At 39.9% G+C, this 14,600-nt stretch overlaps 1 protein-coding gene across 2 annotated transcripts in view; it reads left to right on the top strand.

The window, feature by feature from the left end:
- The window catches only part of ctnna1 (catenin (cadherin-associated protein), alpha 1), a 43,057-nt gene that overhangs the window by 23,629 nt on the left and 4,828 nt on the right, over positions 1-14,600 (top strand). For both annotated transcript variants that reach the window (XM_077532998.1, XM_077532999.1), the window contains exons 10-16: positions 1,184-1,276; positions 1,453-1,609; positions 1,711-1,911; positions 2,790-2,941; positions 4,614-4,724; positions 5,217-5,398; positions 8,353-8,458. In XM_077532998.1, the coding sequence (XP_077389124.1) occupies positions 1,184-1,276; positions 1,453-1,609; positions 1,711-1,911; positions 2,790-2,941; positions 4,614-4,724; positions 5,217-5,398; positions 8,353-8,458 (1,002 nt within the window). The remainder of the gene's footprint in view (positions 1-1,183; positions 1,277-1,452; positions 1,610-1,710; positions 1,912-2,789; positions 2,942-4,613; positions 4,725-5,216; positions 5,399-8,352; positions 8,459-14,600) is intronic.

Genomic DNA, 14,600 nt, shown 5'->3' with positions numbered 1-14,600 from the left:
AACAGAATCATTTTAAAAAATATATACGAATTAAATAAGCCTGGACAAAAATGATGGTACCCTTAACGTATAACGTATAACTTTGGTTACCACTTGTATAATGTGTCGCCAATTTTTATATTGCAGCCACATCCAGGAAAGTTGGCTATAGTCCTATGGATTTTAAACTTCTGATTAATATGTCTTGTGCAAAGGTAGTCACAGTAACATGAAGCTGCTGTTGTCCATGTTCATTGTGGTACAGTGACAACTTTAAGAAGGCAGGCTGATTGGTTAGAAGTTTGAAGACATAGTGGACACACCTAAATTTAACACATCATATGGTGAATTCACATTTTCTAGGGGTATCATCATTTTTGTTATTATTATTATTATCATTATTATTATCATTATTATCATCACCTCCAATGATTCCATTCACCACAATTTGATAGCAATGTCCAAAGTTAATTGGTTAGTTTTCATTAGATTTAGATTTTCATTTCACTGTGAGTTGTGGGATTTTCTTTCATTAGAAGGATATCAACAATTTTGTCCATTTGCAGGAAATAGATGGAGTGATGCTACATTAGATCAAAATCCTGAAATCTGTGCTCTTAAAATCGGCCTTTGACAATCGGTATCAGTGTTGCTCTATTCTGTTCACATGATATGAGCACAAGAGTTGGTGGCCTAAAGGCAAATGGTCCATTAGTTTATACACGTTTGTTTGAAGCCCTTATGACATTATGACTGACCCACATTCATCTTTGGATGCAATCTAAACAGATCCACTACCTTTTGTCAAAACCATGTCTCTTTTTAGTGGGGTTATTTGAATTTAAATAGTGAATACTGAAAATTACTAACACAAGAACCAGACTTGTGAACACACTTTTTCTCTAGCTATAGTCAAGTCACGCTTTGTAATAGATTCCATTACAGCACATCATTGTCTGGATAATCCCACTTTGGCGCAGTTCCTCTCATCCCAGACGTTCTCTTTTTGCATTGTTGCCATCATATCTAAACAGCAGCCTCTGACCTACATTTTTCTGGGGAAGCACAGTGTTTCTTGGGAAGGTGTAAAAATACATTTTAGTTATTGTGAATGCTTTGCATGTTTTGTAGTCCTTGAGAAAAATCTGAACTTTCTCCCTTACGCTATTTCTTTGTGTGTGCCATTTTTATCTTATCTCTTAAGGTGGCCAACTTAGCCTGCTCCATCTCCAACAACGAGGAGGGAGTGAAGCTGGTCCGGATGGCAGCATCTCAATTGGAAACTCTTTGCCCTCAGGTACTGTTGCTGTTTGGATCCACTTCCATCAAGCTCACTTTTTATTTCCGTTGTAAAATATGACAACTAAGGAAATTTGTGACTTAACGCATCTGTAAAGGCAAAATCAACTTGCACATCCTCATACCTTCAAACACCATCATGATGGTGTCATGTTTGTGATGGGGCGATTGCAGGTGATTAATGCAGCTTTGGCCCTAGCTGCAAAGCCCAACAGTAAGGTGGCACAAGACAATATGGATTTGTTCAAGGAGCAATGGGAGAAGCAGGTCAGGGTCCTCACTGATGCTGTTGACGACATAACATCCATCGATGACTTCCTTTGTGTGTCTGGTAAGTGGTGCTTGTAAGAACCCCAATACCAAAATATAGGATGCAAATCATAGTGCAGGGAATTCTGCTCAGTATAACGGTCTATTGTCTGCCCCCCCCAGAGAATCACATCCTGGAGGACGTGAATAAGTGTGTTATCGCTCTGCAAGAGAAAGATGTGGATGGTTTGGATCGCACTGCCGGGGCTATTAGAGGCCGTGCTGCCCGAGTGGTTCATGTGGTCACTTCTGAAATGGACAATTATGAACCTGGAATCTACACAGAGAAGGTGTTGGAGGCCACCAAGCTGCTGACTGACACAGGTGAAACTCTGATACGATGATGTAATAGAGTATAGCGCCAGTATGTTTCTACCAGTAGAAAGAGAGAGGGAATTGTACAAAGGCATCGTAATCATGATAAATGGATTTTAAAGTTGGTTGGTTATAAAAGGAGCAGTTGTTGCTCACACAAACGACATGGTTGCAGCATTCAAATGAACACAAACATTGACGTTGCTGTTCAAACAACCAAACAAATGCTAGTTGGAAAAACATTATTGTGGCAGCTCCTGGTGGGATGAGTTGGCAGACAAAAAATATGGGCCGACCGATATGAACATTTTTGAGGCCGATTCAGATATTTGGCAAGAATCAAATTCCAATAAAAGATTAATCGGCTGACCAAAAAAAAAAAAAAAAGTAATGAAGAAAATAATTATTGGGTACCATAATGTTTAAAATAAAGATATGAACTAAAAAGAGAACATTTGACATCTTTACAATAATTAGTCCTTTAGTATTTAACCTTGCAACAGAGAAGTAATACGCAGGGGAAAAAAATGGTCCCATTTTTTGCAGATTTTTAAAAACGCGAATAGCCGGCAATTAAATCGGCCAGGCCCTAGGATAATATAAGGTTTGTCAACGTTTGTGCTATGTGAGGTGATGCCTTAAGCCTCATTTTGCATTTGAATCAGAGAACAAAGGATTGATTGTGAACATCAACATATATTATATGTGCTTATTCCTTCTGCTAAAATATATTTGTGACCCGTCTAGGCTGTTGTCTTGGTGTAACAAGTCATTTTCATTTGTCTGTGGTTACACTGTGGTTGCATTGGACTATGCTCACTGTGGTTCTTCAAAGAAATCTTCCTCAATATTGTTTTTCCCCCACCTTTCATCTCACCCTCCCTCAGTGATGCCACGGTTCACAGAGCAAATTGAGTCTGCAGTGGAGGCCTTGAGCGCAAACCCCTCACAGCCGGTTGATGAGAATGAGTTCATTGATGCTTCCCGTCTTGTGTATGATGGCATTCGAGACATTCGCAAGGCTGTCCTCATGATTAGGGTAGGTTGCACACATTGCTTGACTCCCTCATACAATTTATATTATATTGTATGCTGTTCCATCTTGTGTGGATGTATAAATGCCCTTTACACTCAGGGCTGCTTGTGAACGACCATTCATGGCTCACCTGTTTTCTGGGTTTTGGACACATGACGTTCACAAGCTGAGCCCTTAGGTACTGTGATGTCATTTTCAGTTGACGAGAAGGGGTAGTAAAAGGCAAAATGGCTGCCCCCTGTAATGGGTAAAAACGGGTGGATTTTTCTGCTTAATTCAGATTCATCAAATACATAATAATCAAGGATATTGTGTTTATACTAATGGTGGTGAATATAATTTATTGTAAAGACAATGCATTTAAGATAATTAAACCCACATAGTCTCGGCAACAAGCTGACAATAGGCAGCACCCAGACCAACATTTTAAAGTAAGATCCTTCAGGACTGAGCCATTGCCAACAGACATTTACCTTACAAAAGGGTTGGTCAGACTGTATTTGTAAAGCTGGAATGAAGAGTCTGCTGTTGGACAGCGACATCAGAAAATATGCCCTCCAGACCTGAATGAGAGTGTCATAAGTATGAGAGCTGCTGACAGTGAAAAACGGGGGGCAGCTGTTGCTACTTTTTTTTTTTTTTTTTTTTTTTTTTTTTTCCCCCCCAGTTTCCTTCATAGTTTGGCGGTCAAGGTGATTCCCCTCATCTTTAAGTCGAGCTCAATATATCGAAGAGAGCATCAGAGCAAAAAAAATGTACTGCAACATGACTGTAATGCAGACATGTTAACTGTTGGTCTTGTAGTCAGGTCAGAACTGTTGAAAATCAGCTGTTGCAAGGTTGTTGCATTCAAGATGACACACATTATATATTTACATTATCACTTGTATTGAACAAACATTGATATACTGACAAAACCTTTTTAAGTGCAGACTAGTATTGATGCCGCCAAAAAAAAAAAAAAAGGGGGCTTTTTGCTGCCAAAACATGAGCTTCCATTTGTGAGCCTCCCACGTTCATCTGTTGCTCAGGCCACGGCAGGTGATCTCTGCGCCCCACCGAACACCATTGTCTGACTTGAAAGAGATGCCTGTGAGTCAGAACAGATTTGTACCTGAGTATATATCCCTGTTCCGTGCACAGCAATGACATCACTGCATTCCATAAAAATATTTGCCCATTTTTAGATGGAACTACTCCAAAGTTTTTCAAGATGGGAGATACTGCATTACTTAATAAGCACAACATAGTAATTATAATCATCTTTGAACACCTTTTCATTTGATTCTTTTGGTTTTGTAGCTTCCCAAAAGTACACGAGTAATTGAGTTATACTGTTTGAATTTTTGTGTGTAAAAACAGAAGCATATGGTCTGTTTTATATTAAGATTGTGGTGGATCAAATTTTGAAGTAGCTACACTTGGGGTATGCAACGCTTACATCTTTCTCTATTTCAGGAATGCCAGATGGGATTCTTGAATTTTGTGCTCCCAGCATGTTTTATACTACCTTCTTTCATTTGCCTCACAGATGCCCAAGCAGCACGTGGAAGTTTTATTTTTGTACAATAGACTGCATTCATGTTTTGTAGTAATTTTCCAAATAATCCTAGGTGTAAGGCGAACTTATTTTTCTGCTTCTTTTAAAAGAAATTTTCATCTTGTTGTTTTACAGACTCCAGAAGAGTTGGACGACTCTGACTTTGAGACTGAAGACTTCGATGTTCGCAGCAGGACCAGCGTGCAGACTGAAGATGACCAGCTGATTGCTGGCCAGAGTGCAAGGGTGAGTCTAGTTTCTTCTCAGTTTATAATAGGAGAAAATCCAGATGCATACCACAAACTCATTTAATAGCACAAAATCATAGCATCATCCTGGAGAGGATGAGGAGCAGTGCCGAAATGCATAAGATGAACACCCTTATTGTGTTGTTCATATGTTGGCTACTTTGATTAAATAAATGCTGTAGTTTTAATTCATTTGAAAATGTATCAACTGATGTGCAGTTCTCAATGTGTACACTAATTTGTTAGTAAACCATTAGTTTGCTTTTGAAAGCAGTATTTGCCATGGCATACTATATACCACAAAATACTTTGACAAATGTGGTTGCAACAGATATTTGTCAATTGGTTCAATTTATAGTTAAACTAGATGGAGCCTGTTTTTTTAAATGTGTTTAATTCAATTTCAATTGATAGTGTGTGCCCTTGCCATTATTTAAATTTCATTCATGAATGTTTGATTGTTGCATTCTTCAACTATCCCCCGCTTTAGGCTATTATGGCTCAGCTGCCACAGGAACAGAAGGCAAAGATAGCAGAACAAGTCGCCAGCTTTCAGGAGGAGAAGAGCAAGCTGGATGCTGAGGTATCCAAGTGGGATGACAGCGGCAATGACATCATTGTTTTGGCCAAGCAGATGTGCATGATCATGATGGAGATGACAGACTTCACCAGGTGAGTTTAATTCATATGAGTCACCTCTTGTTTTGCGATTTTCTATTGTAAGTCAGATTGTCTGTTGGATAGCTCAGTTGGCCAGTGGAGGGGAATAATAAAAAAAACCTGACCTTGCTCAAGCAGTCAATGAAACTGTAGTCTTTTTGGGTATCGCTGGCATCGAGCGCAGTCCTCCTACCTTGAAAATCATCACTTTTCAGGAGATCTCAAATATGTCACATTTGTTCAACTGTTAGCATTGTATTGTCAGAGAGAGAGAGAGTTTGAACACATAAGATTGGTCTATAATTTGTGAGAATAACACCACACCTGTGTGGGGCTGGGAAGAGTGAAATTTGGTGAATCTGCCTCAGCCCGACACCAGCGATCTGCGGTGTTTGGCAGAACATTTTAGACAACACGGCCATCGACATTATACTGACAAAAAGTTCAAATCTGCAGAGATGCATAGATTTTCTGTCGGCCAAAACAATTCATGCATACAAATGCAGTTGAAAACAACCTCTGTTGTGCTTGGCAAAACAAAGTCTGATAAGAGAACAAAGAAGAAATGAAATCACATGGCTGATGAAGGATTGTATGGCTGAATATATACGTTCATATTACTCCCTCGCACCTACATTGTACAGTAGCGAACAGAAGGTCAGTAGCTAGCTAATTCCACCTTTTGCCCAAATGATTGCCCCTTCAAGCTTGAGCAGGCACAATGCCTTGCCAAGGTTAATGCTCTGTGAGGTAATGGATCTCGACCTCCCCTGACCAATCTGCAGTGCGAGAGTGATTCTTGTTGACGTCCTGCATTGCTTATGGCTGTCTGTTGGCCCTTATGAATAAAGCATTTGTGGCTTGGAGACATTCAGTATATTTGGGGGGCCACCTGATGTGGAATTTTTGGTAGCGGGGTATGGCTCGGTCCTATGTGGCTGACAAACAGCTTGGCACCTGCAGCTGCGTCTAGAACTTCTGTCTTCAACTCAATCTGCCCGCCATGAAAATCTCCCATGTCCTCTTGTCAGAGGGGTTTATTATCGAGAGGCCTGACCACTTATGCTGGAAAACTTCAAGTTTAGTTCAGTTCTTTTTTTAATTAATGTAGGAAAAATCACTAAGAGTTTAGTCAGAACCATGGCTAAGCAGTTAATTTCTAACAAGCAAATTTTTTTTTTTTAGCACGCGAGTTAGTGCTGTGTAATATGGACAAAATATTTTTATATTCCAATCACGATCCATATTCTGATAGTAATTTTGCTTAAAATTATATGAAATGGCAATTTTCTCTTCTTTTCACTCATCTTTATTTATAAAACACCATTTTAGATAGAAAGCAGAAAAATGAATAAAATACGAATGGATTATAATAAAACCCAGATATACAGTGGATAAATAAATGCCATTCACAATATCTGGGAGTAGTGCCAGTTTTTAAGGAATGCACTAAAGTGCGAAGAAACAGCTTCAAGTAACAATCAAGCATGCCTGCCAGCTAACCAGTAGAAATGAATTGTTTTTAGGATCACAAGTTTGTCAGCTTGTCCTTGGTTTATCCGACCGTGGCCTCTGTCAGCACCAAGAACACCATGTTAAAAGAAATATGTAGATAAGAGATGAAGAAGAAAAAGTTGTTGATGGGTTATACAAATAAATATTTTGATGCAGTGTTGGCGCGGTTTGCTAAGCTGTATAAACAAATGAAATACAGGACAGCTTCTTTGGAATACCACACACTGATGAAACCTCACCATTGTGAACAGCTTCCCCCCACGCCAACCCGAGCAAATTCTACTTTTATATCTTCTTAAAGTATATATCAGAATACCACACTGAAGTAGTCTGTAAGTTTTCAGCCTGCATATCTAGATATATTAAAGAGACACACCTTAACATTTTGCTGTGTATTATAGCTGCACCGTTGCTACTCATGTCTCCATACTGCAGCAGGCAGTTTTCTCTAGAAACAAGTTTTTTCCTTTTTTTTTTTTTTACATTTTTTTTATTTTTTTAATACACACAGGAGCCAGTATAAAGAGTTGCCCTCCAAGATTCCTCTTTGTGCTATCGCAGTAGCCTCTTTCATTAGGACACTGAATTACTTTGTGGTGGGGCATCAGAGGGTAAGGGATATGAACATGTTGTAACTTCCATATCCATCTGTCCTCTGAATAACTAGTGAGAGTTGTTGTTGACTTCAATTTGTGTCTCTAGCCAAATGTGTCCCTCACTCCCTTGTGGTGAAAGGGAGAGAAAATTGCTAAGCGCTATGTTAGATTTGATCACTGGGCTCAGTTGACCTGTATAGGGTAAAAAAAAAAATGTTGTAATATGGCAACATTCCAATAGCATTTTTCTGTTGTACGTTCAGGTCTGTTCATGTTTTTTTTTTTGTTTTGTTTGTTTTTTTGTTTTTTACTGCACCATTGAATATTATCTTGTAGCATTTTTTTTGCTCTGAATTCTCCGGTGTCAACAATAATTCTGCATTCTATGTAAAGGGTTGTGATTGAAAGTGGTCTTGTTAGTCGGATGATTTTCATGATCTCCTGCATTCTGATTCAGTTTAATAATTAACGCATGACGTGTAACGCAAAACCTGCACGCAGCGACTCACGTCATTAACAACCATGTTTTGTATTTTCCTGTCAGAACACGTTTTGAGTGATTTAAAAATAAATAAGCATTTTCAGAAGTTGCTGTTGTGCTCCTCCGATATTATGCAGACATCAATTGCTGAACTTTTCGAATGTTGATTTACCAGTTTCCTGCAGGCAGAGAGACTTGGATCAGTTTAGAAGGAGCCAAAACTCAAAATACCACATTGACTTTGACCTATGGTGTATGTAATGTGCGTTACCAGTTCCTACACAGCTTTTGCTCTGATCAGAAAACCACCCTAAACCAAATAAAATTCACATGTGACCAAAAATGTGACTGATCTTTAAAATATTCCTCCCCAGGGGAAAAGGACCACTGAAAAATACATCTGATGTGATCAGCGCCGCCAAGAAAATTGCAGAGGCTGGATCAAGAATGGACAAGTTGGGTCGCACCATTGCCGACAATGTAAGTTATTATTACTCGACAACTTGGATTTCACGTCGCGCTCTGCTGTCCTGCTAGTGACATATTTAATTTTGATTGCCGAATTCACTGAACAGTTGTTTTACACCGTCCCCCTTTAATCTCACAAAAGACTCACACTGTGGAGTCCTGCTGATGTTAACAGTTGCCGTGATTTGTGTTATTCATGAAGACAACCTTGCTAATATTAACCAATTTCTCTCTGGAGTTCTCGCTCCCTTTTCCGAGACCTTTCGCCTTCCTACTCCCCTCAACTCCTGATTCTAGCTAACATATTCCATACCCGTGAGATGATGGCTTTCCACATAGGGAAACACACATTCAATTATCTATGGCTTCATATTGCCTGCAAATACTTGCACTGTACTACTCCTCAGAGCGTCACTGTACATGATTTATGCCCAGACTTATTCATGTGCCCTGTCTTTCGCAAACTCATCTCCTATTTTAGCAATGTGCGTACGTTTATTTAGTGTAAAATCACAGTTTTGTTGTTTGCTACAAGTTCTGCTTGCCGGACTGAAATCTTCTGAGATTGCTTGAGTGGCTAAGATGCACCCACCGGCTTTCCAGTGTCTCTTTTTCAAAAGAACATGGCGCCACTTGGGAAAGAAGAGTGGCGCAAAAAGGCCACCACTGCATTTCAATTTTGAAAATATTGAAAGGGTTGACCTCTCTGCGCTACTGAAATCATAATGGTAGAAAATGTCGATCTGAAGTTTAAATTCTTTATCAGGTACTTTTTCTAAACCATTAGTGTTTTATGTGGTAGTGGCCATTAAAATTTTTCTTAACATATTGGCCTTCCCCACCTTTACTGCCGTACGTATGAGTGGGGATCACTTAACTTTTTACTTTAGTCATTCTCATCTAAACTTTCCTGAAGTGCTCCTAAATCCATATTTACTGGCCCACATCAATTGCAGTGTCAGTCTTACCAGTTTTTCCACTTAATTTTAAAAGAGCTGCGGTTCCTGTGTGTTCTCTTTATGCCTCACTGACACCGTTTTGAAGATGCTTATTTACGTTAGTGAAAACAGTGCTATCCCCTACAGAAAACAGATGTGTGAGTGTGCACATATCTGTCAATCTCATGTATTAGACTCGAGTGGCTAGTTTATTCTCCCAGCAATCTACTATTTTCTTTTTATTTCCCGCTATTTAACGTACATTTACCGGTACATGAAGGCAATTGGTGCTTTTCAGAATGTTGTTTGAACAAATGTAACCACTTGGTGCAGAGCACCCTCGGGCACGGAGCCCATCTAGCTTTCAAAGCTCAAATAACTACGTGACACTCACTCATAACACAGCCCGTCATATTTCGGCATAATATGCAAGAAAGAGCGATTTGGAAGGTAGAGCGAGTGGACGGTGCGTTTCTGTGGAGAGAGGAACATCCCTCCTGAGAGATGAATCCATTAAGTGTGCTTTGCCCTTTTAATTAGCAGTATAATTGCCAGGTGGCGCTTTCTAAATTGCATGCATTTACTCACAGTGTACGTATATTTAGGACATTTCTCCAACAAAGCATGGCGACGCCGCAGGCCTGCTCATAGCAAAAGACACCCCGTGTATGATGTCTGCATACTCCAGCAGCAAGAGTTAAGTGAATCGCCACTAAGATGCATACATACTGACAGCAGAGCAAAGGCAATGCTCATTAACCTCGGCATATTATTCACATGCACTTGCTGCTTCTGGCGTGGAGGGCCGATGAGATTTTACTCCTCATATAAAACGTCAGCAGATGGTCCCACATTGATGGCACAGTATCTCACCCCTCATTCTCCTTCACAAGACTTTGTTGCGCTGTATTTCTTCATGTGCTTGCAGTGATCAGAGACGTGCGGGGGAATTTTTGGTGTTTTTGAGAAGCAAAATGTGTAATGGAGCCTGATTAGAGTGGAAAGAAGTGAGACGGTAGGATTTAGGTCAGTGGCGTGTGTAGGGTCTGCACTGCAGCTTATTAAGAATGTATGACCTTCCTATGCAGGGCATCTTGGAATTCCATCAAAGTCTGCTGGTAAATTAAATAATACGGTGTAATTGAGATTTCTAATCATCATCAAATGTCTGTTTCTTGCCTCTTTGTCACTTAAATATGTATATGGACATACTTGTGTTTTTGTCCTCGCAATGTATGCTGACTTTAGTTTTCTAATTTGCATTCAATCAGTGGAGATTACCCGTGATCCATGGGCTATGTCGCTGGACAGACTCTAATCCTGGCTCCGGCTTGAGACGCTCAACAGCAGCAGGCAGGGTTGTAAATTACCTACTGCATTGGAGAAGCAAAATCACCCAGTGAGCCTCATAAATTCTCAGCTCGGCAGTTCAAGGGTCATCTTTCAGACAATAAGAGTTGAGTCCAACTAAGAGCTCACCTAATTCGTTGGTTGAGACATTCATCAATGTGCAATTGATTGTTTTGAAAGGTGTTCTAATATTCTTTTTGGATGTTTTTTTGTTTTTTGTTTTTTGTTTTTGTTTTTTTTCTTCTCTCCCCCTTCCACTGATCCTTCAACAGGCTGCAAACTATCAATAGAAGCAATTATTTTGCCCATAAAGCTACTTGATGTGTAAATGTAGTACTGTGAAATGAAATAAATCAGTCGGCATTTGAAAATGGATATGAAATTTAGGGGGGGAAGAAAAAAAAAAACTATTTTGCAAAGAAGTGAGATGTTTCAATGACGGGGGGTGGTTGCTTGTAATTTCAAATTACCCTCAGGCTATACCTCTTCATATTCAAATACACAACTCAACAACCCTTGTTGAGAAATATGAGCCTGTCAACATGTCATCACACAGCCAAATGATTGTCTGTCCAGAAGCTGCTTTGAAGGTGCAGAATGATTTTAATTCCCAACAAAATAAATTGTTCCACATCAAACGTCACTCAGCGTTCTCCCTGCAAACAAAGTGGAATGCAACAAACTCTTTGCACAAAAAGCTTCCAGAGCTATTGTTTTAAATTTATATATTAATATCTTGAAAGTTCATATGTAGACATCGATACGATAACGATATATACTATATTCTTCTATTGTTGGCGTGTCCCATTGCCACTATACATGCCCAGGACTAGTGTAATCAGCTTAGCCAAGCAGTAGTTAATCGATATTACTTGTTTTTGGAAATGATTGCTGTCATAGAATAGACCATAACAATCTTGACTTTGATACACACAAAGAGCTTTTGAACAAATCCAACCGGAAACCGAAAACCCTTCGGCTGGTTCACTTTCTGTGGCACTCAACAACAGGTTGTTGGCAGCGGCTCATTAGAATGCTGCTGTGTCAGTACATATTGGAAATTGGCATTTCCTCTGGGTGAAGCTTCTTAAAGGTCAGCAGCGCTGCCTCTCTCTCTGCGGCGTGTAATAGAATTCCGCAAAGCGGCGTGGCATTACCAGTGATTGGACCTGACCTTCCTGATCATCATTTATATCATGGACATTCGCTAGCGTGTGGAACAGTGAATCCTTTTGTTCAACATGCTGCTTTGTCAGTCTTTTTACATGAGCTCGACATTGGCTGTCGTTGTACTGTTACAACAGTAGTTTTCAAACTTTTAACACAAAGTACCACCTCCAAAAAAAAAAATCTAGCTCTTCAATTACCACATGAGCATAAAACGTAAATGGCTTAATGGCTACAATATACTTGTATTTGAGCTTGTGAAAACATCTCAAGTGGTGGACTTGCTGTTAGTGGATCATGCAAACGTTTTTGACATTTGGTAAAAGGCTGATCACAGAATTCGTTTGGGATTAAATTTACAATTGTCCAAATCCTCTGATTTCAGCATATCGACAAAAATTGTTAACTGATTTCTGTAGTCCTTCATGAAAAACTTATCTTCTGTGTTTAATCAAAATCAGCCATTTCTGAACATCTGCTTTTACTTTAGAAAACAATGACCCACTCGGTAACATAGTACATCAATGCACCCCCCCCCCCCCCTTTTTTATTTTTATTTTTTATTTTTATTTTTTATTTATTTTTTACTCACCATATGGATACGAATTACGAAATAAACACCAATCACTGATAAACGGTAATCAGGGAAAATACTTTTGTAATACACTTTAATGCAAAAATGAATAAAATGAATCCAATTAGTCATTAATCGATTCTAACTTTTTTTTTTTTTTTTTTTTTTTTTTTTGGGGGGGGGGGGAGTCAGTGGCAGGTTCTTTTTTTTTTTTGCTCTCAGTGCCATGGTTATCAAATTCCATAATCGCAGCAATCAAAGGAACCATTGATTTAATAAGCCAGTTGCAATTTTACCGTACAAATCAGTGTGGCATGTTTTTAGGCTTGCATGGTTTAATCTTTGCGATTATATTGATATGCTACGGGCAGGGTCAACCAGCTGGCATCCAGGGTGGAGGGCCTTGACCAACGCGGCTGTGCTGCAACAAGTCACCTACATGGCCTGAGCTCTTCTTCGTGACTTCATGACCAGATCATCAGGCAGTCGGTGGTATCGGATATTTTTTCGGAGCCATTTTGGTCGATGAAATTGATCGATGAAATCCCTCCGTTATGGATGCTATGAAAACCAATTAGAACATCTTAACTTTAGCTGAACTAGTTTCAATTAAGAATTTATATCCATCCCCAAAACTGAGCACAAAAAACAGCAATTCCTTAGGATGATGTGATGACGCAAGTCCATCGAAACAGTTTTACAGTCAATGCAGTGGAAAATGCTAACCGCAGCCCGCGAATCCCTTCGCAGGTAAGCGCAGCAGCCTTGAATGTGCATTATCCAAACAATCTTGGGGGATCTTGTCGCTTGTGCGCAACTTCTGTATGCACTTGTCAGCGTGCGGGGAGCCTCGCAGAGTGAAGCCGGCAGCTGAGCCGAGCACGAGCACAAGTGATGCTTTCACAGCGCTCTGCTCTCAGCCGTCTGAATTCTTCCCCCAGCCCTTATTAGCATGGCTGCTGCATTCAGCCTCATTGCAGGTCTTGGCGGGCGTGCGTGTGCGCACGCACACACATGCAAGGAAATAGACACACACTCGGTATTCGTGCAAAGCTGCATTTGAATCCTCCTGTTTCCCTTCTCCCCAGTTGGATATCGCTCTTATTTACTTCTCCATACGCTTTCCCCTCTGGCTCACTCTTCATCCGCATGCTTTCTCCAACTGCTTGTTTTCAGTTTGATGTTTTTGCTTCTGCCCTGCTTTTTAACCTTTTCTCGTTCCCATTTTCTTCCCCCTACCTTCTATGTATTAGTCCTCATCTGGAAGATGATCATCCCCTGCAGCGCGCTCGCCCTTCATCTTCTTTTATACTTGTCTTTAATGGAACGCCAACTATTGCATATCCCTCCTCTCCGCTTGGCCCATATTTCAATTAATCAGGGATGGATAGTGATGATGAAAGAGATTCAGCCCATTTCATTCATAATGTCACCGGGGCATCTATAGGGAGCTCAATCAAGGAATATACAGTTGGGGTCTGATGTTTTAAATTGGCTTGCTCAACATGACACTCAAAATAATGGTAATATTGCACTTTGATCCTTGCATCTTTTGGCAATAAGTGCATTTTTTGACTAGAACCCCACCATTTTCCTATGCATATTCATCGAACCCATTGTTATTGGAAAAAAAATGTATTTTTTTCAAATCCAAGCCATACATAGTGTTAATGGGTGAACAAAATGAACAGGGAGCGTAGCCTTTTTCACCTTGAATTTAGAAAGTCTTGTATTCCCCATCTCCATGCAGCTTTAAGGAAGTGTTCCTTTTAGTTTTACTCTTGTGCTCAACTTGGCATTTCAAATCACGCAGTTAGGATGCCGACTCCCATCACTCAAGTCTTTTTGTATTTATAGAGCACTTTAAAACCACTGCTGCTTTCTTCATGATGGAACCCACAGGCAGCTGATACAATGAAAACAGCAGAGGCCCCAGAATTGAACCCTGCGGAACACCATATCTTCCGTTATACATGTAATTCATATTGCGCATATTCATTGGACCACTTTCTTTTTTTTTTTGCTCGACAGTTAGCATGAAGGGATTTAAAATAATAAATTGACACGGGTTACTGGTGTAAAACGGCATTCACTAAATCGTTTGTGTCCGGATAAACTCGTCTTG

Source organism: Festucalex cinctus, chromosome 9 (assembly GCF_051991245.1).
Source record: "Festucalex cinctus isolate MCC-2025b chromosome 9, RoL_Fcin_1.0, whole genome shotgun sequence".
Classification (NCBI taxonomy): domain Eukaryota; kingdom Metazoa; phylum Chordata; class Actinopteri; order Syngnathiformes; family Syngnathidae; genus Festucalex; species Festucalex cinctus.
The sequence above is the reverse complement of the archived record's forward strand: the minus strand, read 5'-3'. Positions and strand labels throughout refer to the sequence as shown.